The 16,179-nt window shown below is 44.0% G+C and overlaps 1 protein-coding gene across 16 annotated transcripts in view; it reads left to right on the forward strand.

Moving 5' to 3' along the window:
* The window catches only part of OBSCN (obscurin, cytoskeletal calmodulin and titin-interacting RhoGEF), a 762,040-nt gene that overhangs the window by 476,526 nt on the left and 269,335 nt on the right, over nt 1-16,179 (forward strand). For 14 of the 16 annotated variants that reach the window (XM_033931804.1, XM_033931806.1, XM_033931808.1 and 11 more), the window contains 5 exons: nt 2,295-2,573; nt 3,673-3,748; nt 4,743-4,867; nt 8,073-8,270; nt 14,134-14,184. In XM_033931804.1, the coding sequence (XP_033787695.1) occupies nt 2,295-2,573; nt 3,673-3,748; nt 4,743-4,867; nt 8,073-8,270; nt 14,134-14,184 (729 nt within the window). The remainder of the gene's footprint in view (nt 1-2,294; nt 2,574-3,672; nt 3,749-4,742; nt 4,868-8,072; nt 8,271-14,133; nt 14,185-16,179) is intronic. The other 2 variants (XM_033931805.1, XM_033931819.1) reach the window with 1 other exon arrangement.

Below are 16,179 nucleotides of genomic sequence, written 5' to 3' on the forward strand. Positions count from 1 at the left end.
CACTTCCCTTGCAGTGGAGACCTTGTTGGATTATCTTCTTTCTTTGTCTGACTCTGGCCTCAAGTCTACTTCAATCAGAGTCCACCTCAGTGCTATTGCTGCTTTTCATGAGCCAGTTCATGGAAAACTCCTCTCAGCTCATCCCTTGGTGTCCAGGTTCATGCGGGGTCTTTTTAATGTGAAACCACCTCTTAAAGCCCCTCCTGTTATCTGGGATCTCAATGTAGTTCTTTCCGCCTTAATGAAGCCTCCATTTGAACCTTTGGCTACTGCTTCTTTCAAGTTTCTCACTTGGAAGATACTTTTCCTTATTGCTCTTACCTCTGCCAGGAGGGTCAGTGAGCTACATGCACTAGTTGCGGATCCACCTTTTACAGTCTTCCATCATGACAAGGTGGTTCTACGTACACATCCAAAGTTTCTCCCTAATGTTGTCTCTGAATTCCATCTCAAACAATCCATTGTTCTGCCTGTCTTCTTTCCGAAACCTCACTCGCATTCTGGAGAACAGGCTCTGCATACTTTGGACTGTAAGCGGGCTCTAGCTTACTATTTAGAGCGTATTAAGCCCCACAGATCATCTCCCCAACTCTTTCTGTCCTTTGATCCGAATAAATTAGGACGTCCTGTTACTAAACGTACATTGTCAAATTGGCTTGCAGCGTGCATTTCATTTTGTTATGCTCAGTCCGGACTGACTCTGGAAGGTTCTGTCACGGCCCATAAAGTTAGAGCTATGGCAGCATCTGTGGCTTTCCTCCGTTCCACGCCTATTGAGGAAATCTGCAAAGCTGCTACTTGGTCCTCAGTTCACACTTTTACATCTCACTATTGTCTGGATGCATTCTCCAGACGGGATGGACACTTCGGCCAATCTGTTTTACAAAATTTGTTTTCCTAATGGCCAACCTTCCCTCCATCCCTCTTTTTGTTAGCTTGGAGGTCACCCATCAGTCAAGAATATGCTGCCTGCTTGTCCTGGGATAAAGCACAGTTACTTACCGTAACAGGTGTTATCCAGGGACAGCAGGCAGATATTCTTGCGTCCCACCCACCTCCCCGGGTTGGCTTCTTAGCTGGCTTATCCTAACTGGGGACCGCACGCCTCTGTCGGGCGGGAAGGCACTCGCGCGTGCGCGGTGCGGCCTGCTAGAACTTTCCAAGTTCTTAGAGTGCAATCACTCTAAAATTGTCCGTACCGGGGCTCCGTCGGTGCCGTCACCCATCAGTCAAGAATATCTGCCTGCTGTCCCTGGATAACACCTGTTACGGATAGAGACTTACAAGATCATGAAGGGCATAGAGAGAGTAGAGAGGGACAGATTCTTTCAACTTTCGAAAAATAAGAGAACAAGAGGGCATTCGGAAAAGTTGAAAGGGGACAGATTCAAAACAAATGCTAGGAAGTTCTTCTTTACCCAACGTGTGGTGGACACCTGGAATGCGCTTCCAGAGGACGTTATAAGGCAGAGTACGGTACTGGGGTTCAAGAAAGGATTGGACAAATCCTACTGGAAATGGGGATAGAGGGGTATAGATAGAAGATTACTGCACAGGTCCTGGACCTGTTGGGCCGCCGCGTGAGCGGACTGCTGGGCACGATGGACCTTGGGTCTGACCCAGCAGAGGCATTTCTTATGTTCTTATGTTCTTATGTAAGTAACTGTGCTTTTTAGTACGGTAGACAGTGGCATAGGCCTGTTCTGCTGTCTACCATGCAGAAAACCCTGTGTTAGCATTAGCATTAGATTTCTTCAATGGAACCTTTCTGAGAATGCTCTACCTCAAGGGTGTCAAAGTCCCTCCTCGAGGGCCGCACTCCAGTCAGGTTTTCAGGATTTCCCCAATGAATATGCATGAGCTCTATTAGCATACAATGAAAGCAGTGCATGCAAATAGATCTCATGCATATTCATTGGGGAAATCCTGAAAACCCGACTGGATTGCGGCCCTCGAGGAGGGACTTTGACACCCCTGCTCTGCATTATACTAAATTAAACAACGCTTACACTGTAGAAATCAAAATACATTTGTTTAATTCAGATTGAGCTCTCAATACTAAGTAATCAATATTTTCAATATAGTGTGAACCATATTAACTTTAAACAGAATAGTACTGTATTTGACAACAAATTACAAAAAATATATATATATTTCAAGAAAATATTTTGGGCATTCATTTCATTTTTACAGTACTCAAGTGCAGATTAGTGCAATTACTTGAAATGTTTTTGGCGGTTGCTCTTTGCATGTTATTTAAATTGTTTTATGTCTTTTAAATTTAACAAATGAAGCTCCCATGTTTATAACTGAACTGCAAAACCAAGAGGTGCAAGATGGCTACCCAGTCAGCTTTGACTGTGTTGTCATTGGCAAGCCTATCCCCACTGTTCGCTGGTTTAAGGATGGAAGAGTGATCGAAGAAGATGACCATTTCATGATCAACGAAGACCAAGAAGGTTGCTACCAGCTGATTATTACGGCAGTGGTTCCCACTGATATGGGAGTGTACCGCTGCTTGGCAGAAAACAGGATGGGAGTCTCATCAACTAAAGCTGAACTGCGAGTAGACAGTAAGTATGGTACATAGCCCACAGAATGGCACAAAATCATAGCTGCAACGTATGGTAATGTGCAGAATATTAGCAGACCAAATATTGCAGAGCATTATTAAAAAGTGCATAGTTCTGCAAAAATTATAAAATAATGTTACAGCTCAAGCACATTCTATGTAACTTATAGAAGAGTATAATCCATCTATAATAATAAAACCCTAAGCGTGCAAGCGCACTCCTACTTGCGTGTTCCCTGATCTGTAGGTCTGTGGCCGCAGGAGTGCGCATGCGCGCTTAGGGCTTTTTTTTCCCTGTAAGACAGTTCGTCTTCGGCGGCGGCGTCTTCGCCCCCCCCCACCCCCTTTCCCTGGCACACCCGAACCCCCATTCAGCCTCCCATCCGACCCTCCCACCGCGGTCTGACCCTCCCATCCGACCCTCCCTCGCCGAGGTCTGGCCGGCTCCCTTAGTCCCTTTTCCCCACCCCTCTTACCTTCCCGCGGTCCTGCCAAACCTCCTGACTCCAGCAGCGGCCGCAGCACTCTAAACACGCTGCTTCGCGGCCTTCTACTGCCCTGATTTGCTCTGCCCATATGGTGAGCCCTATGTTTGCGTCACACTGTTGTGTGCTCAGCTGTCTGAATAATTTGCTAAGAATGCAGGCTTCCTGGATGTTGGGAAAGCTTGCTTTCCTGCGTTTTTCTTGTGGATGTCTTTATTTTTGGGAATGGGCAAAAAAGATAGACGTAGTAAGGGCTAAAATGTCTAAATAAGTTATTTTTTTTAACTCATAAACATCTTACAGTTTTGAAAACGAACATTTTCTCTGCTGGATTTCTGAACGTCTTTCCCCAAAAGTCCAAACACAGACTTAGACATCCTATTGAAAATGCCCCCTCTCTATGTGTAAGTTTTAGGAATTGCTAAAGTCCCTTTCTTCTTTGTGTCACTTTGCTTGAGGAAAGTATCTTAATAGTTTTGAACTATAAAATATTAGCATTATGGTAGTACTTTCTCCAAACTGAGCATTTGTAAGTACATCTGAGCTAGTCTAGAAAGTGGTGAAATTGTAAAGCTCAGTCACTCTTGACGATCCTATTATTTTACGTTTTGACAGTGACCAGTTCAGACTACGACACAGCAGAAGCAACGGAAACCTCCTCGTACTTCAGTGCTCAAAGCTATCTGTCAAGGTACAAAATCGGTGGAATTGTAACCACGAAAACTTGAAGCTATTGTGTTGTGCATATTGAGAACAGTATTTTAAAAGATTTAAAAAGGCCGCCTTCACTGCCACCGTGGTGCAGTTAATTTTTATCTGGGGGAAATCATTGCCTGCATTACATTTACATACCTAGAAAGGGGGAGAGCTAGAGGTGGTCCTAGGGTGTAGCTAAACTGTGTGCCTTAAATAGCTGTTATAATGCTTGCATCTTCTTGATTACCGGTAGTTCTGTTTTCAGTGGAAGATGTTTTTTTAACAGTCATTTTGAATGTCTGAAGAAGCGTGAACAGAGAAGCTATTTCTCCGGGAAGGGGTAAAACGCGGACCTGACGGACCTCGCGGATCTAAACCCGTACGGCCTTAAAAATCTGAGGTCCGTGTCGGTCCGTGTCCGTGGCGTTTGTAATTGCTGTTGCTGACAGACCTTGATGAGATTTTTGCACTGACGGATCCGTCTCAGCATAGGGAGGGAAAAGTGTTAGGATCCGTCAGCGCTAAAAATCTCTTCCAGGTCTGTCAGAGCCAGAGACTAGTGCTGGAGCGGAAGAGCAGAAGCCAAGAGAGCGTGGACATAGGTTTTGGACGTGCGTTATGGAAAAGAAGTCTCCAAACTCCAGCACTAGTCTCTGGCTCTGACAGACCTGGAAGAGATTTTTAGCGCTGACGGATCCTAACACTTTTCCCTCCCTATGCTGAGACGGATCCGTCAGTGCAAAAATCTCATCAAGGTCTGTCAGCAACAGCAATTACAAATGCCACGGACACGGACCGACACGGACCTCAGATTTTTAAGGCCGTACGGGTTTAGATCCGCAAGGTCCGTCAGGTCTGTGAGGTCCGCGTTTTACCCCTTCCCTATTTGTAGTATTGGAACTTCCATGGGAATGCCGAGTGGTATCTTGCTTGTTGGTTAATTCATTCTGTCTTAATCCAGCTTTGCATGCAACTCTGTACTTACCCAGTAGAGAACAAGAAGGCGAAGATTCAACCGCAGAGGAAGGGCATCTGCCTCAGATTCTGGAAGAGCTTCGGGACCTTCAGGTGTCACCAGGAACCCCTTTGGCCAAATTCCAGCTAAAGGTGAAAGGTACAGAGTACTTGTTAAAGCCATAGAGGTGTGAACAGTGAATATTACGAAGCGCTGAAAGAACTTGTTTGCTGGTCCGGTGCAAGCTATGACCTACAAATATTCCCTTTTTATCTGCCACCGTCATTCACCCAATGTGAACTTAGAAAGGAGGAGGGTACTGCATAGCTGTTCAGGAAGACCAGTGAATGCAAAACTGTCATTCAAAGCAATAGTAGACCCTGTGTGGGAGGCTGCATAATGGCAAATTGTGTGATAATGAGCATATAATGAGAAATTGTGAGCCCACCATCTCTGAGTCATGAGTTGCATTAGCTCATTGCTTCTCAACTCTCTCTTTGAGGCATGCCTTGCCAGTCATTTTTTAGGATGCCACAATGAGTCTGCACGAGATACATTTGTATACAATGGGGTCTTGACAGTGGCGCAGTGGTTAAAGCTACAGCCTCAGCACCCTGGGGTTGTGGTTTCAAACCCACACTGCTCCTTGTGACCCTGGGCAAGTCACTTAATCCCCCCCATTGCCCCAGGTACATTAAATAGATTGTGAGCCTGCCAGGACAGAAAGTTTCCAAATACAGTTTAAACTCCTCTTGCTGACTTACAAGTGCATTTGCTCTAAAAAAAACCCAATATCTCTCCTCACTTATCTCCCCCTATTTTCCCCTCCCCCCTTGATCTACACTCATTGGGGCAAGTCCCTCCCATCTCTACCCTTCTCTTCCACTGCCAACTCCAACTCCGTCCCTTCTTTCTTGCGGCACCATATGCCTGGAACGGTCTGCCTGAATCAATGCGTCTTGCTCCGTCCCTGGTAGTGTTCAAATCCAAGCTAAAAGCCTACTTTTTTGAAATATAGTAACATAGTAGATGACGGCAGATAAAGACCCAAATGGTCCATCCAGTCTGCCCAACTTGATTCAATTTAAATTTTTAAATTTTTTCCTTCTTAGCTATTTCTAGGCAAGAATCCAAAGCTCTATCCGGTACGGTGCTTTAGTTCCAACTGCCGAAATCTCCGTCAAAACCGACTCCAGCCCATCTACACCTTCCCAGCCATTGAAGCCCTCCCCAGCCCATCCTCTCCCAAATGGCCATATACAGACAGACAGAGACTGTGCAAGTCTTCCCAGTACTGGCCTTAGTTCAATATTTACTATTATTTTCTGATTCTAGATCCTCTGTGTTCATCCCACGCTTCTTTGAACTCCGTCACCGTTCTCCTCTCCACCACTTCTCTCGGGAGCTCATTCCAGGCATCCACCGCCCTCTCCCTATAGTAGAATTTCCTAACATTGCTCTTGAATCTCAAATTATGTCCTCTGGTTTTTACCATTTTCCTTACTACTGTCAACTCTTTAACTCCCACTCACTGCTGTCAGATACCTAAACCCACTGTATCATTTCCTCTACCATAATCTCCCCAACCCCGTAATAAATTAGATTGTAAGCTCTTATGAGCAGGGACTGTCTATTGTGTGTTAAAATTTACAGTGCTACGCCTTTTCAGCGCCATATAAATAATAAATAGTAGTAGTAGTAGGGAAAAATGCTTGAGTACCTGAATAAACTCATGTAAACCGTTCTGAGCTCTCCTGGGAGAATATAGAAAATTGAATAAATAAAACGGTGACGGAGTTCAAAGAAGCGTGGGATGAACACAGAGGAACTAGAGTCAGAAAATAATATTAAATATTGAACTAAGGCCAGTACTGGGAAGACTTGCACAGTCTCTGTCTGTCTGTATATGGCCATTTGGTGGGGGATGGGCTGTGGAGGGCTTCAATGGCTGGGAGGGTGTAGATGGACTGGAGTAGGTGTTAACGGAGATTTTGGCAGTAGGAACCCAAGCATAGTACTGGGTAGAGCTTTGGATTCTTGCCCAGAAATAGCTAAGAAGAAAAAAATTTAAATTGAATCAGGTTGGGCAGACTGGATGGACCGTTTGGGTCTTTATCTGCCGTCATCTACTATGTTGCTATGTTATGTTATAAATATGCACTTCTAATGTGTATTTATTGAAATAATCCTGAGAACCCAACTGGTAGGTTTGCCTCCAGGAAGGGGCTGAGAAATTTCTCATTAGCTGTCCTATTACCCTATGCAAAAAACAAAAGGAATTGACCCCAAAATATCCACAAAGAAGAAAATCCAGAGAAAACCAAAAAAACTCTGTGGAGTGACGATGTTCCTAAATGGACTTTATTTGAAAGTGTCAAAGTTCCAAAGGTACACTGAAATCATCCACATAAAAATAAATCATCCACATAAGAGCCTTAAAGGACCTAGTCCGCTAGGGATACACTGTCCGCGTTTCGACAAAAAGTCTTCTTCAGGGGTCCCTGGGGGTCCTATAAAGGTGAGTACGTTTTAAAACCTGGAGTGACTCAAATAGGGGGTATTTTCTTTCTGAGATATCCATGTAAATGTGTGGTTAGATATTTATCATTGAAGTATATTTTTACAGAACCGTCTCAACTGATTAGTTTTCTCTCAGCGAAACGTCTTGAAAAAGGAATAACAGCGCCCATGGAAGGTTAGCTCCCCGCACTGTAGTAAGACATGGATTTTCTTTTAATTAATTTGATTTATATTTGTCCTACTCTTTAAATCTTGGATCCAATATATGGAGGACTAGTGTGTGATCAGCTAGATCATTATTACCTTATTTATCTATTTTTATTTTCAACTGAATTATGATTGTGGTATATTTTAATTTTGGAAATTTAGTTCAGTATGTTGTTTGATCTCACTTTACTGTACAAGATGTATATGCTTGGTAATATTGTAAAATTCTATAAATAAATAAATAAAGGTGAGTACGTGGAAAACAATTATGTGGTGAGCCGGAAGTGAGATAATGCAAATGCAAGGCTTTTATGTGGATGAAATTATTTTATGTGGATGATTTCAATGTACCTTTGGAACTTTGACACTTTCAAATAAAGTCCATTTAGGAACAGCGTCACTCCACAGAGTTTTTTTGTTTTTCTATTACCCTATGCACCACCAGCCTCATTTAAGGAAGTGTATGGCCACTCGGGTGACATTGGGGGAAGAAGTACTGAGCATGCACGAGCTGCGACACAAACGAGAGGAAAGACGCCCAAAATACATGCCCACAATTTGGATCTCCTCACCTTCTCATCAGTCAGTACGGTCAGGAACAGTCACTCTCGTCAACGTGAATGTGTTTGTCTTTCAGGATACCCATGCCCTCGCGTGTACTGGTTCAAGGACGGCCAACATATGCGAGCATCGGACAAAGTTCTGATGACCGACAAGAAAAAACTTCACGCCCTCGAAATTCTGAATGTTTGCAAGGAGGATGCTGGTGAATATTCGGCATACCTGAGTAATGCTTCTGGCTCAGCTTACACCTCCGCCAGACTGGTTGTGAAAGGTAAACAGCTTGCCTTCTCATTCTGATCTTGAGCCATCTGAGACTGGTAGTCCTTTTTGAGAAAGTAGATCTACAAGTTTGTGAATGGAAGACGAAATTTTTTTTTTAAAAATGCTAACTAAATTTGCCTCTCTGTGAAAAGACAGAATTCTGTGTAGATGAAAACATTGGCTGATATTGATACAATTGGAAAACAGGAGTTATACAGGTAGAATGACTGAATGCACCTAAGTACATATTAGCTGCTTGCAAGTATGTGTCTATTTTAAGAACATATCCTAACTTGGCACATACTAGGGGTCTAACACTAATACAGTGGTACCTTGGAATCTGAACTTAATCCATTCCAGAACCCCGTTCGAGTTCCAAGACAATTTTTCCCATTGAAAGGAATAGAAACTGGATTAATCTGTTCCTTGGTCCTACAAACTCTGCAAGATCGGGCCCACCTGGCAGAAACAGCAAGATCGGGACCCCCAGCAGCAGAGGCAGCAAGATCGGGACCCCCATCGGCAAGACAGCAAGATCAGCAACGGTAGCTGCACGTGGTGTTCAGCCCAAAGCTTCCCTCCCAGGCGGAAACAGGAAGCTGCGTCAGAGAGGAAGCTTTGGGCTGAGCACTGCTTGCAGTTCAGATTCCAAAGCAGTGTTCGGATTCCGGGGCAAAAATGAAGAAAAAAAAAAGTTTGGATTCCAAATCGTTCGAGTTCTGGGGCGTTTGGATTCTGAGGTACCACTATATACATAATATACAGGTTACAATTTTCCATAGTTATCCTTACAGTGCAAGTTTTATCCTAATTTGACACACAGACAGTGTACAAGCTAAATTTACCATAGTTACAGTGCAGGATTTTTCAATACAGTTTTCCTAATGTGACACATATCGGGATCTGGTACCAATATTCATTTATTTGTAACTAGTGTTTAAGCCCGTTAGATTAACGGGTGCTAGATGTCTCCTGCTTTTCAACCTGGGCAGGGGCAGAGGCAGAGCCGGGGCGGGAGGGAGTGACGGTGGGAGAACAATTTCAAAGCCTCGGCAGCGGCGGCTCCTTGACCAATCCGCGCTTACAACGTCCCCACACTCGCGGTCTGGCTGGCTCCCCCTCCAAAGCCCTTCGCAGCGGCAGCCCCTCCCGCATCCGTCCCCGCGTCCCATGCCTCTCCTAAGGCCGGCTCCCACAAAAATGGTGCCCCTCTGTCCAAAGCTGCAGCGGCAGCCTCCCTCAAGACACATTTCAAATCTGACATATTGAAATCACAAAACAGAAAATAAAATTATTTTTCTTACCTTTTGTTGTCTGGTCATTATTCATACCATGTAGGGGTCCCAGGCTATGGTTGGTTTTTGATAACTCGCTTGCCAGGGCCCCTTCTTTCTTCTTCCCTCCCTCCATCCCTGCAGCTGAAGACAGGCACCTCCACCCAATGGTCTGAGACAGGAGGGAGCAGTTAGGAGAGGGTCTGAGGACAAAGAGGGGCTCAACAGCGCACAACCACCTTTCCTTCCCTCCCTCCATCAGGTGCAGTGCAGCTCCACCAATGTTAAAAGGAGCCGCGTCGAAATCGGAGCCCTGCCACTGCCGTAGCACGTTCCCCTCTGCCTTGGTCCCGCCCCTTTTCTGACATATGGGACCGCGGCAGAGGGAACGTGTTACGGTGGCGGCAGGGCTCCAATTTAAAAGCAGCTCCTTTTAACATAGGCGGAGCTGAACTGTACCTGATGGAGGAAGAGAAGGAACGGTGGGGCAAATTTCAGCAACGGCAGGAATTGTTTGGCGGGCCAAGCACCGTGAAACTTTGTTTCTTTAGGCAGCCCCGGTTGTTTACTTGGATTCAATGTCAGCATTAGGGTTCGCCGGCCGCCAGCCATGAGAGGCGGGTGAGGAAGGCCGCCGCAGGCTCGCAGCTAGGTATGGGGACAACAATGGCGCTTATGCTCAAGCCCCCACCACAGCTCCTCTCTCGATCTTGGTGCGGTTCGAGAGAGGAGTCGTGGCGGCGGCTTGAACATAAGCGCCATTGTTGTCCCCCTACCTAGCCGCGAGGCTGCGGCGGGGTTTCCATGGCAACCCTGATCGCGGATCTCAGTGTAGGGCCGGGTCTGGCGGCGCCATGTAGGGCGGAAGCGGGAGGCGGGACCCCAGCACAGCACCGCCGGGCGGCTCGCGCCGCTGTCCCCCAGGAGCTCGAGGCCGGCGGCGGACATGCCTGGCATGGCATGGTGCAGGAGGAACAGTGATCGGTGGCGCGAGGTGGAGAGCAGGTGATGACAGTGATCGGTGGCGCGAGGTGGAGAGTAGGTGATGACGTAAAACGCGCGCATACACACTCGTGTTTTCGCGACGGATCAGGGAACACGTTTTTTTAGTGCGCATGCGCGGCCTAGCATTTTATTATATTAGATTCATCAGTCAAGAGCAAGGGAGTTAGGAGAAGAGGGGGAATATCAACATGGAGGAAACACAAAAGGATGAACTCACAAATAATACAAAGAAAGACGAGTACACTGTATGACAATACAGAAACAATAGTTATATGTACATAGACGGTATAAATAGTCACGTTAAAAGAGACACTCAGCGTGGCGTGATTTAGTCAGAAGAGAAAGCGTACATTAAAGTTCAAAATGCACATGCCTATAGCCAGTGCACTAAGGGGCAAATTCTGTAAAAGACGTCTAAAAGTTAGGCATCGTTTAGACGTCCAGCAGCGCAACGCTGAGCGCGATTCGATTAAGCATAGATGTACAATAGAGAATCAGGCTCAGCGGTGCTCTGCAAATTTAAGTGCATCTATATAGTTAGGCGTGCTTTATAGAATCGCCTTTTAGGTGTCACATAGATGTTTCACAACATATATATATATATATATTATCGCTTTTTAGCGTTATGGCATCATTAGAAAGGCGATTTTATGCTGTTTTTGCATTAAAATTCTATCTAATAATAATCATTTTATTCTTATATACTGCCAAAGCCATGGTAGTTTGAGGCGGTTTACATCAAGAAGAGCTGGACAATCAGTGAAAATAATTACAATGAAGTCGTCGAATATGGCATGCAGAAGGCAGCCCAGTTTTATATCCGCCTACTTTATCATATTTCCCAGCTGTCGTGGGCTTAAGGGGATTAAGTGATTTGCTCAGGGTCACAAGGAGCAGTGAAGGGTTTGAACCCACAACCTCAGGGTACTGGGGCTGTAGCTTTATGCTCTAAGCACTGCACCACACACCCTGTCAATTCAAAAGCCAAGCTTATATCCTCTTGATTCAAAAGCACTAATTTCTCTAGGCTAAATATCAAACAAGTATCTTCAACATTTGTCCAGTTCCTCTTTTGGCCTCTATGTTCCTCAATCAAAGCACATGAAAAAAATAAATAAATTAAAAAAAAATAAATATATTTATATATATATATATATACATACATACATACACATATATATATATATATATATATATATATATTACATACTAAACCTATTTTTTGGTGTAAAGAAAACTCCTTTGCAAAACTAGGTCTACTTTTGGGTGTTAGAAGCCCCATTCACCTATAAAATTCAATGCAAAGAAATGCAGAGTAATGCATTTGGGGATTAATAATCGGATGGAACCGTATATGCTGGGAGGTAAGAAGCTGATATGCACGGATGGGGAGAGGGACCTTGGGGTGATAGTGTCCGAAGATCTAAAGGCGAATAAACAGTGTGACAAGACAGTGGCTGCTGCCAGAAGGATGCTGGGCTGTATAAAGAGAGGCGTAGCCAGTAGAAGGAAGAAGGTGTTGATGCCCCTGTACAGGTCATTGGTGAGGCCCCACTTGGAGAATTGTGTTCAGTTTTGGAGACCGTATCTGGCGAAGGACGTAAGAAGACATGAAGCGGTCCAGAGGAGGGCGACAAAAATGATAGGAGGCTTGCGCCAGAAGACGTATGAGGAGAGACTTGAAGCCCTGAATATGTATACCTAGAGCAGGGATCTCAAAGTCCATCCTTGAGGGCCGCAATCCAGTCGGGTTTTCAGGATTTCCCCCATGAATATGCATTGAAAGCAGTGCATGCACATAGATCTCATGCATATTCAATGGGGAACTCCTGAAAACCTGACTTTGAGACCCCTGCCCTAGAGGAAAGGAGGGACAGGGGAGATATGATTCAAACGTTCAAATACATGAAGGGTACTAACGTAGAACAAAATCTTTTCCAGAGAAAGGAAAATGGTAAAACCAGAGGACATAATTTGAGGTTGAGGGGTGGTAGATTTAAGAGCAATGTTAGAAAATTCTACTTTATGGAGAGGGTGGTGGATGCCTGGAATGCGCTCCCGAGAGAGGTGGTGGAGAGGAAAACAGTGACTGAGTTCAAAGAAACATGGGATGAACACAGAGGATCTAGAATCAGAAAATAATAGTAAAAATTGAACTAAGGCCAGTACTGGGCAGACTTGCACGGTCTGTGTCTGTATATGGCCGTTTGGTGGAGGATGGGCTGGGGAGGGCTTCAATGGCTGGGAGGGTGTAGATGGGCTGGAGTAGGTTTTAACAGAGATTTCGGCAGTTGGAACCCAAGCACAGTACCGGGTAGAGCTTTGGATTCTTGCCCAGAAATAGTTAAGAAGAAAAAATTAAATTGAATCAGGTTGGGCAGACTGGATGGACCATTCGGGTCTTTATCTGCCATCATCTACTATATATATGGACGCCTCCGGCACGCCTAAGTAACACCTAAGTTGCATCCACCTAACTTGCACCCAACTAACGCTCAAAAGTGGACCTGCTATTGCAACATCTACATTTTAGGCGCGAATGTAGATGCGTTAGGATGCTGAGTGGCATGTGATTCTGTAAATGGACATCTATCGCAAAGCCACACCCATGCCTGTCCCGTTAGACGCAGCTTTTTCTGATGGGCATCCACAAAATTGTGGACGGCTATTTTGTGAATCACACACAGCCTTTGGACTTCTAACTTTCAATTATTGCTTGTTAAAATCATTAATTAGGCTTATCTAATCTATTTGGACGCCTAAGTTGTTGGTCGCCCGCAGTGTGAATGCGTAACTTTAGCGGCGACTTGTAAATGACTCCCAAAATGTGTTGTTTAAAATGTTTATCTGAAGTACTTCTCCGGTGTCAGTTGTGTTTCCTCTTTGTCTTACATGAGAGTAGTTTAAAACGTTTTGTAAATTTCCATGAGATGGCACCACAGTCCATTAAAAGTCATTGATGCCATCAATGAGTATTTGGCGGAGTATTTTTCTGATGGAATGAAAAAACTGGAAACTCGCTGGACTGAGGGCTCCTTTTACTAAGGTGTGCCAGCGTTTTTAGTGGCGCTAAAACCGCACTACGCGCCAAGAACTAACACCAGCTCAATGCTGGCGTTGGCATCTGGCGCGCGCGCTAAAACCGCTAGCGCAGCTTAGTAAATGGAGCCCTGAGTGTATTGCCCCTGTACACACATGATTTACATGTACACACTGTATTACATGTACACATGATTTACATGTACACACTGTATTACATGTATTACATGTACACATGATTTACATGTACACACTGTATTACATGTATTACATGTACACATGATTTACATGTACACTATTACATGTATTACATGTACACATGATTTACATGTACACACTATTACATGTATTACATGTACACATGATTTACATGTACACTATTACATGTATTACATGTACACATGATTTACATGTACACACTATTACATGTATTACATGTACACATGATTTACATGTACACACTGTATTACATGTATTACATGTACACATGATTTACATGATAAAAGGCAATATTTCAAAATGTAGTTCCTGATACTATTTACCACCTTTTTGAAGGACCAGACGAACTAGAAACTGAGAAGAAACATGAAGCAGAGAAACCAAAAGGTAAGACACAAGATTGTGTATTTCATTATCAATACCAAATTAATCAATACAAAACCAAACTCAAGGAAAAACGAAAAGCCTACTACTCCAATATGATAGGCAAAAAAATCCCAGACACAAAAAAGCTATTTAATCTATTAAAGAACCTCACAGATACCAAACCTTACCTCTCCACCCAAGGTATCCACCCACCAACAGCCATCCACCTAGCAGACCATTTCAAAAACAAGATCACCAATATCAGATCTACATTCATCAACACACACACCCATCTAGAAAAGATAACAACAAACCCATCAACTAGCGAAGCCATCGTAGCAGACAGAAGCTGGTCCGATTTCCCAATTCTAGTCTGGTCGGATATGAACCGACTCTACAATAAATACAGCCATGCTTCCAGTGACCTAAATAATTGCCCCACCTACATATTATCAAACGCCTCCACCACATTCAAAACCAACTTCATGCTATGGATTCAAACCACATTGACAGAAGGCCAATTCCCACAGGACCTAGGAGAGATCTTAATCACTCCAATCATAAAGGATCACAAAGGCCCAATAGATAGCCCCTCCAACTACAGACCTATCGCTTCAATACCATTGTACGTTAAAATAATAGAAGGCCTAGTGGCACAATACCTCACCGAATATCTGGAAAAACATAACCTACTCCACCCCTCACAATCAGGATTCCGAACTAACCATAGTACAGAAACACTACTTGTCACATTACTAGATACAACCCGACAACACATCAGTAAAGGAAAAAAAATGATATTAATACAATTAGACCTCTCCGCAGCATTTGACCTAGTTGACCACACCTTATTACTACAAATTCTCGACGCCATAGGAATCTCAGGCAAGGTCTACAAATGGTTTCAGGGGTTCCTCAAATCTAGAACCTACAGGGTAAAATACAATGATATCAAATCAGAACCATGGACAAATCCCTGCGGAGTTACACAAGGATCACCTCTCTCACCTACGCTCTTCAACCTCTTTATCTCCTCCCTAGGAGCCACTTTAGATACCCTAGATGTCACATCTTTCAGCTATGCTGATGACATCACCATAATCCTCCCATTCGACCCATCAGAGACCACCACCACAACAAAGCTAGAAACAACCTTAGACACAGTAGAAAAATGGATGATGGATCACAAACTAAAACTAAATTCTGAAAAAACAAAATTCCTTTTGCTCGAAAAAGCCCAAACACCTACCATCACTGAACTGAAAATCAAAAATACCAAATACCCAATACAACCCGAACTAAAACTCCTAGGAGTTACGATAGACAGATGATGCACAATGCAGCCCCAGATCAACAAAACAACCCAGAAAGCTTTTCTAACCATGAGAAATCTCCGTAAAATCAGAAAATTCTTTGACCAAGCACAATTTAGACTAATCGTCCAATCCCTAGTCTTAGGTCTGCTGGATTATTGCAACTCCCTATATCTTCCTTGTCCAGCCACTATGATAAAACAACTCCAGACCATACAAAACACCGCCCTCAGATTGATCTACTCACTCAAAAAATATGATCACATAACAACTGCCTTCTTAGACTCTCACTGGCTACCCATACAAGCACGAATCCAATTCAAATTCTACTGCCTGATATTCAAAGCATTACACGGCTCTTCCCCCTCCTATCTAAACAACCGCTTAAACCAAATCTCCACCTCAAGACACAGAAGAACCTCGAACCCTTTCTCCTTCCCCCCACTCAAAGGCACACAACGCAAGAAAATGTTTGACAACCTTCTAGCAACACAAGCAGCAAAAATCAACCATTCCATCTCCAATCTTATGACAATATCAGACAACTTCAAAACATTCAGAAAAGAAATCAAAACCCTGCTTTTCAAAAAATTCATCCAAATATCTTAACCCCTCCTCTTTTACCTCCAGAAGATTCACCTACCTTCAGATAACCTTCCCCCAAATTACCCACCTTAACACCTTCCAATTAAACAAATACCAT

Source organism: Geotrypetes seraphini, chromosome 2 (genome assembly GCF_902459505.1).
Source record: "Geotrypetes seraphini chromosome 2, aGeoSer1.1, whole genome shotgun sequence".
Lineage (NCBI taxonomy): Eukaryota > Metazoa > Chordata > Amphibia > Gymnophiona > Dermophiidae > Geotrypetes > Geotrypetes seraphini.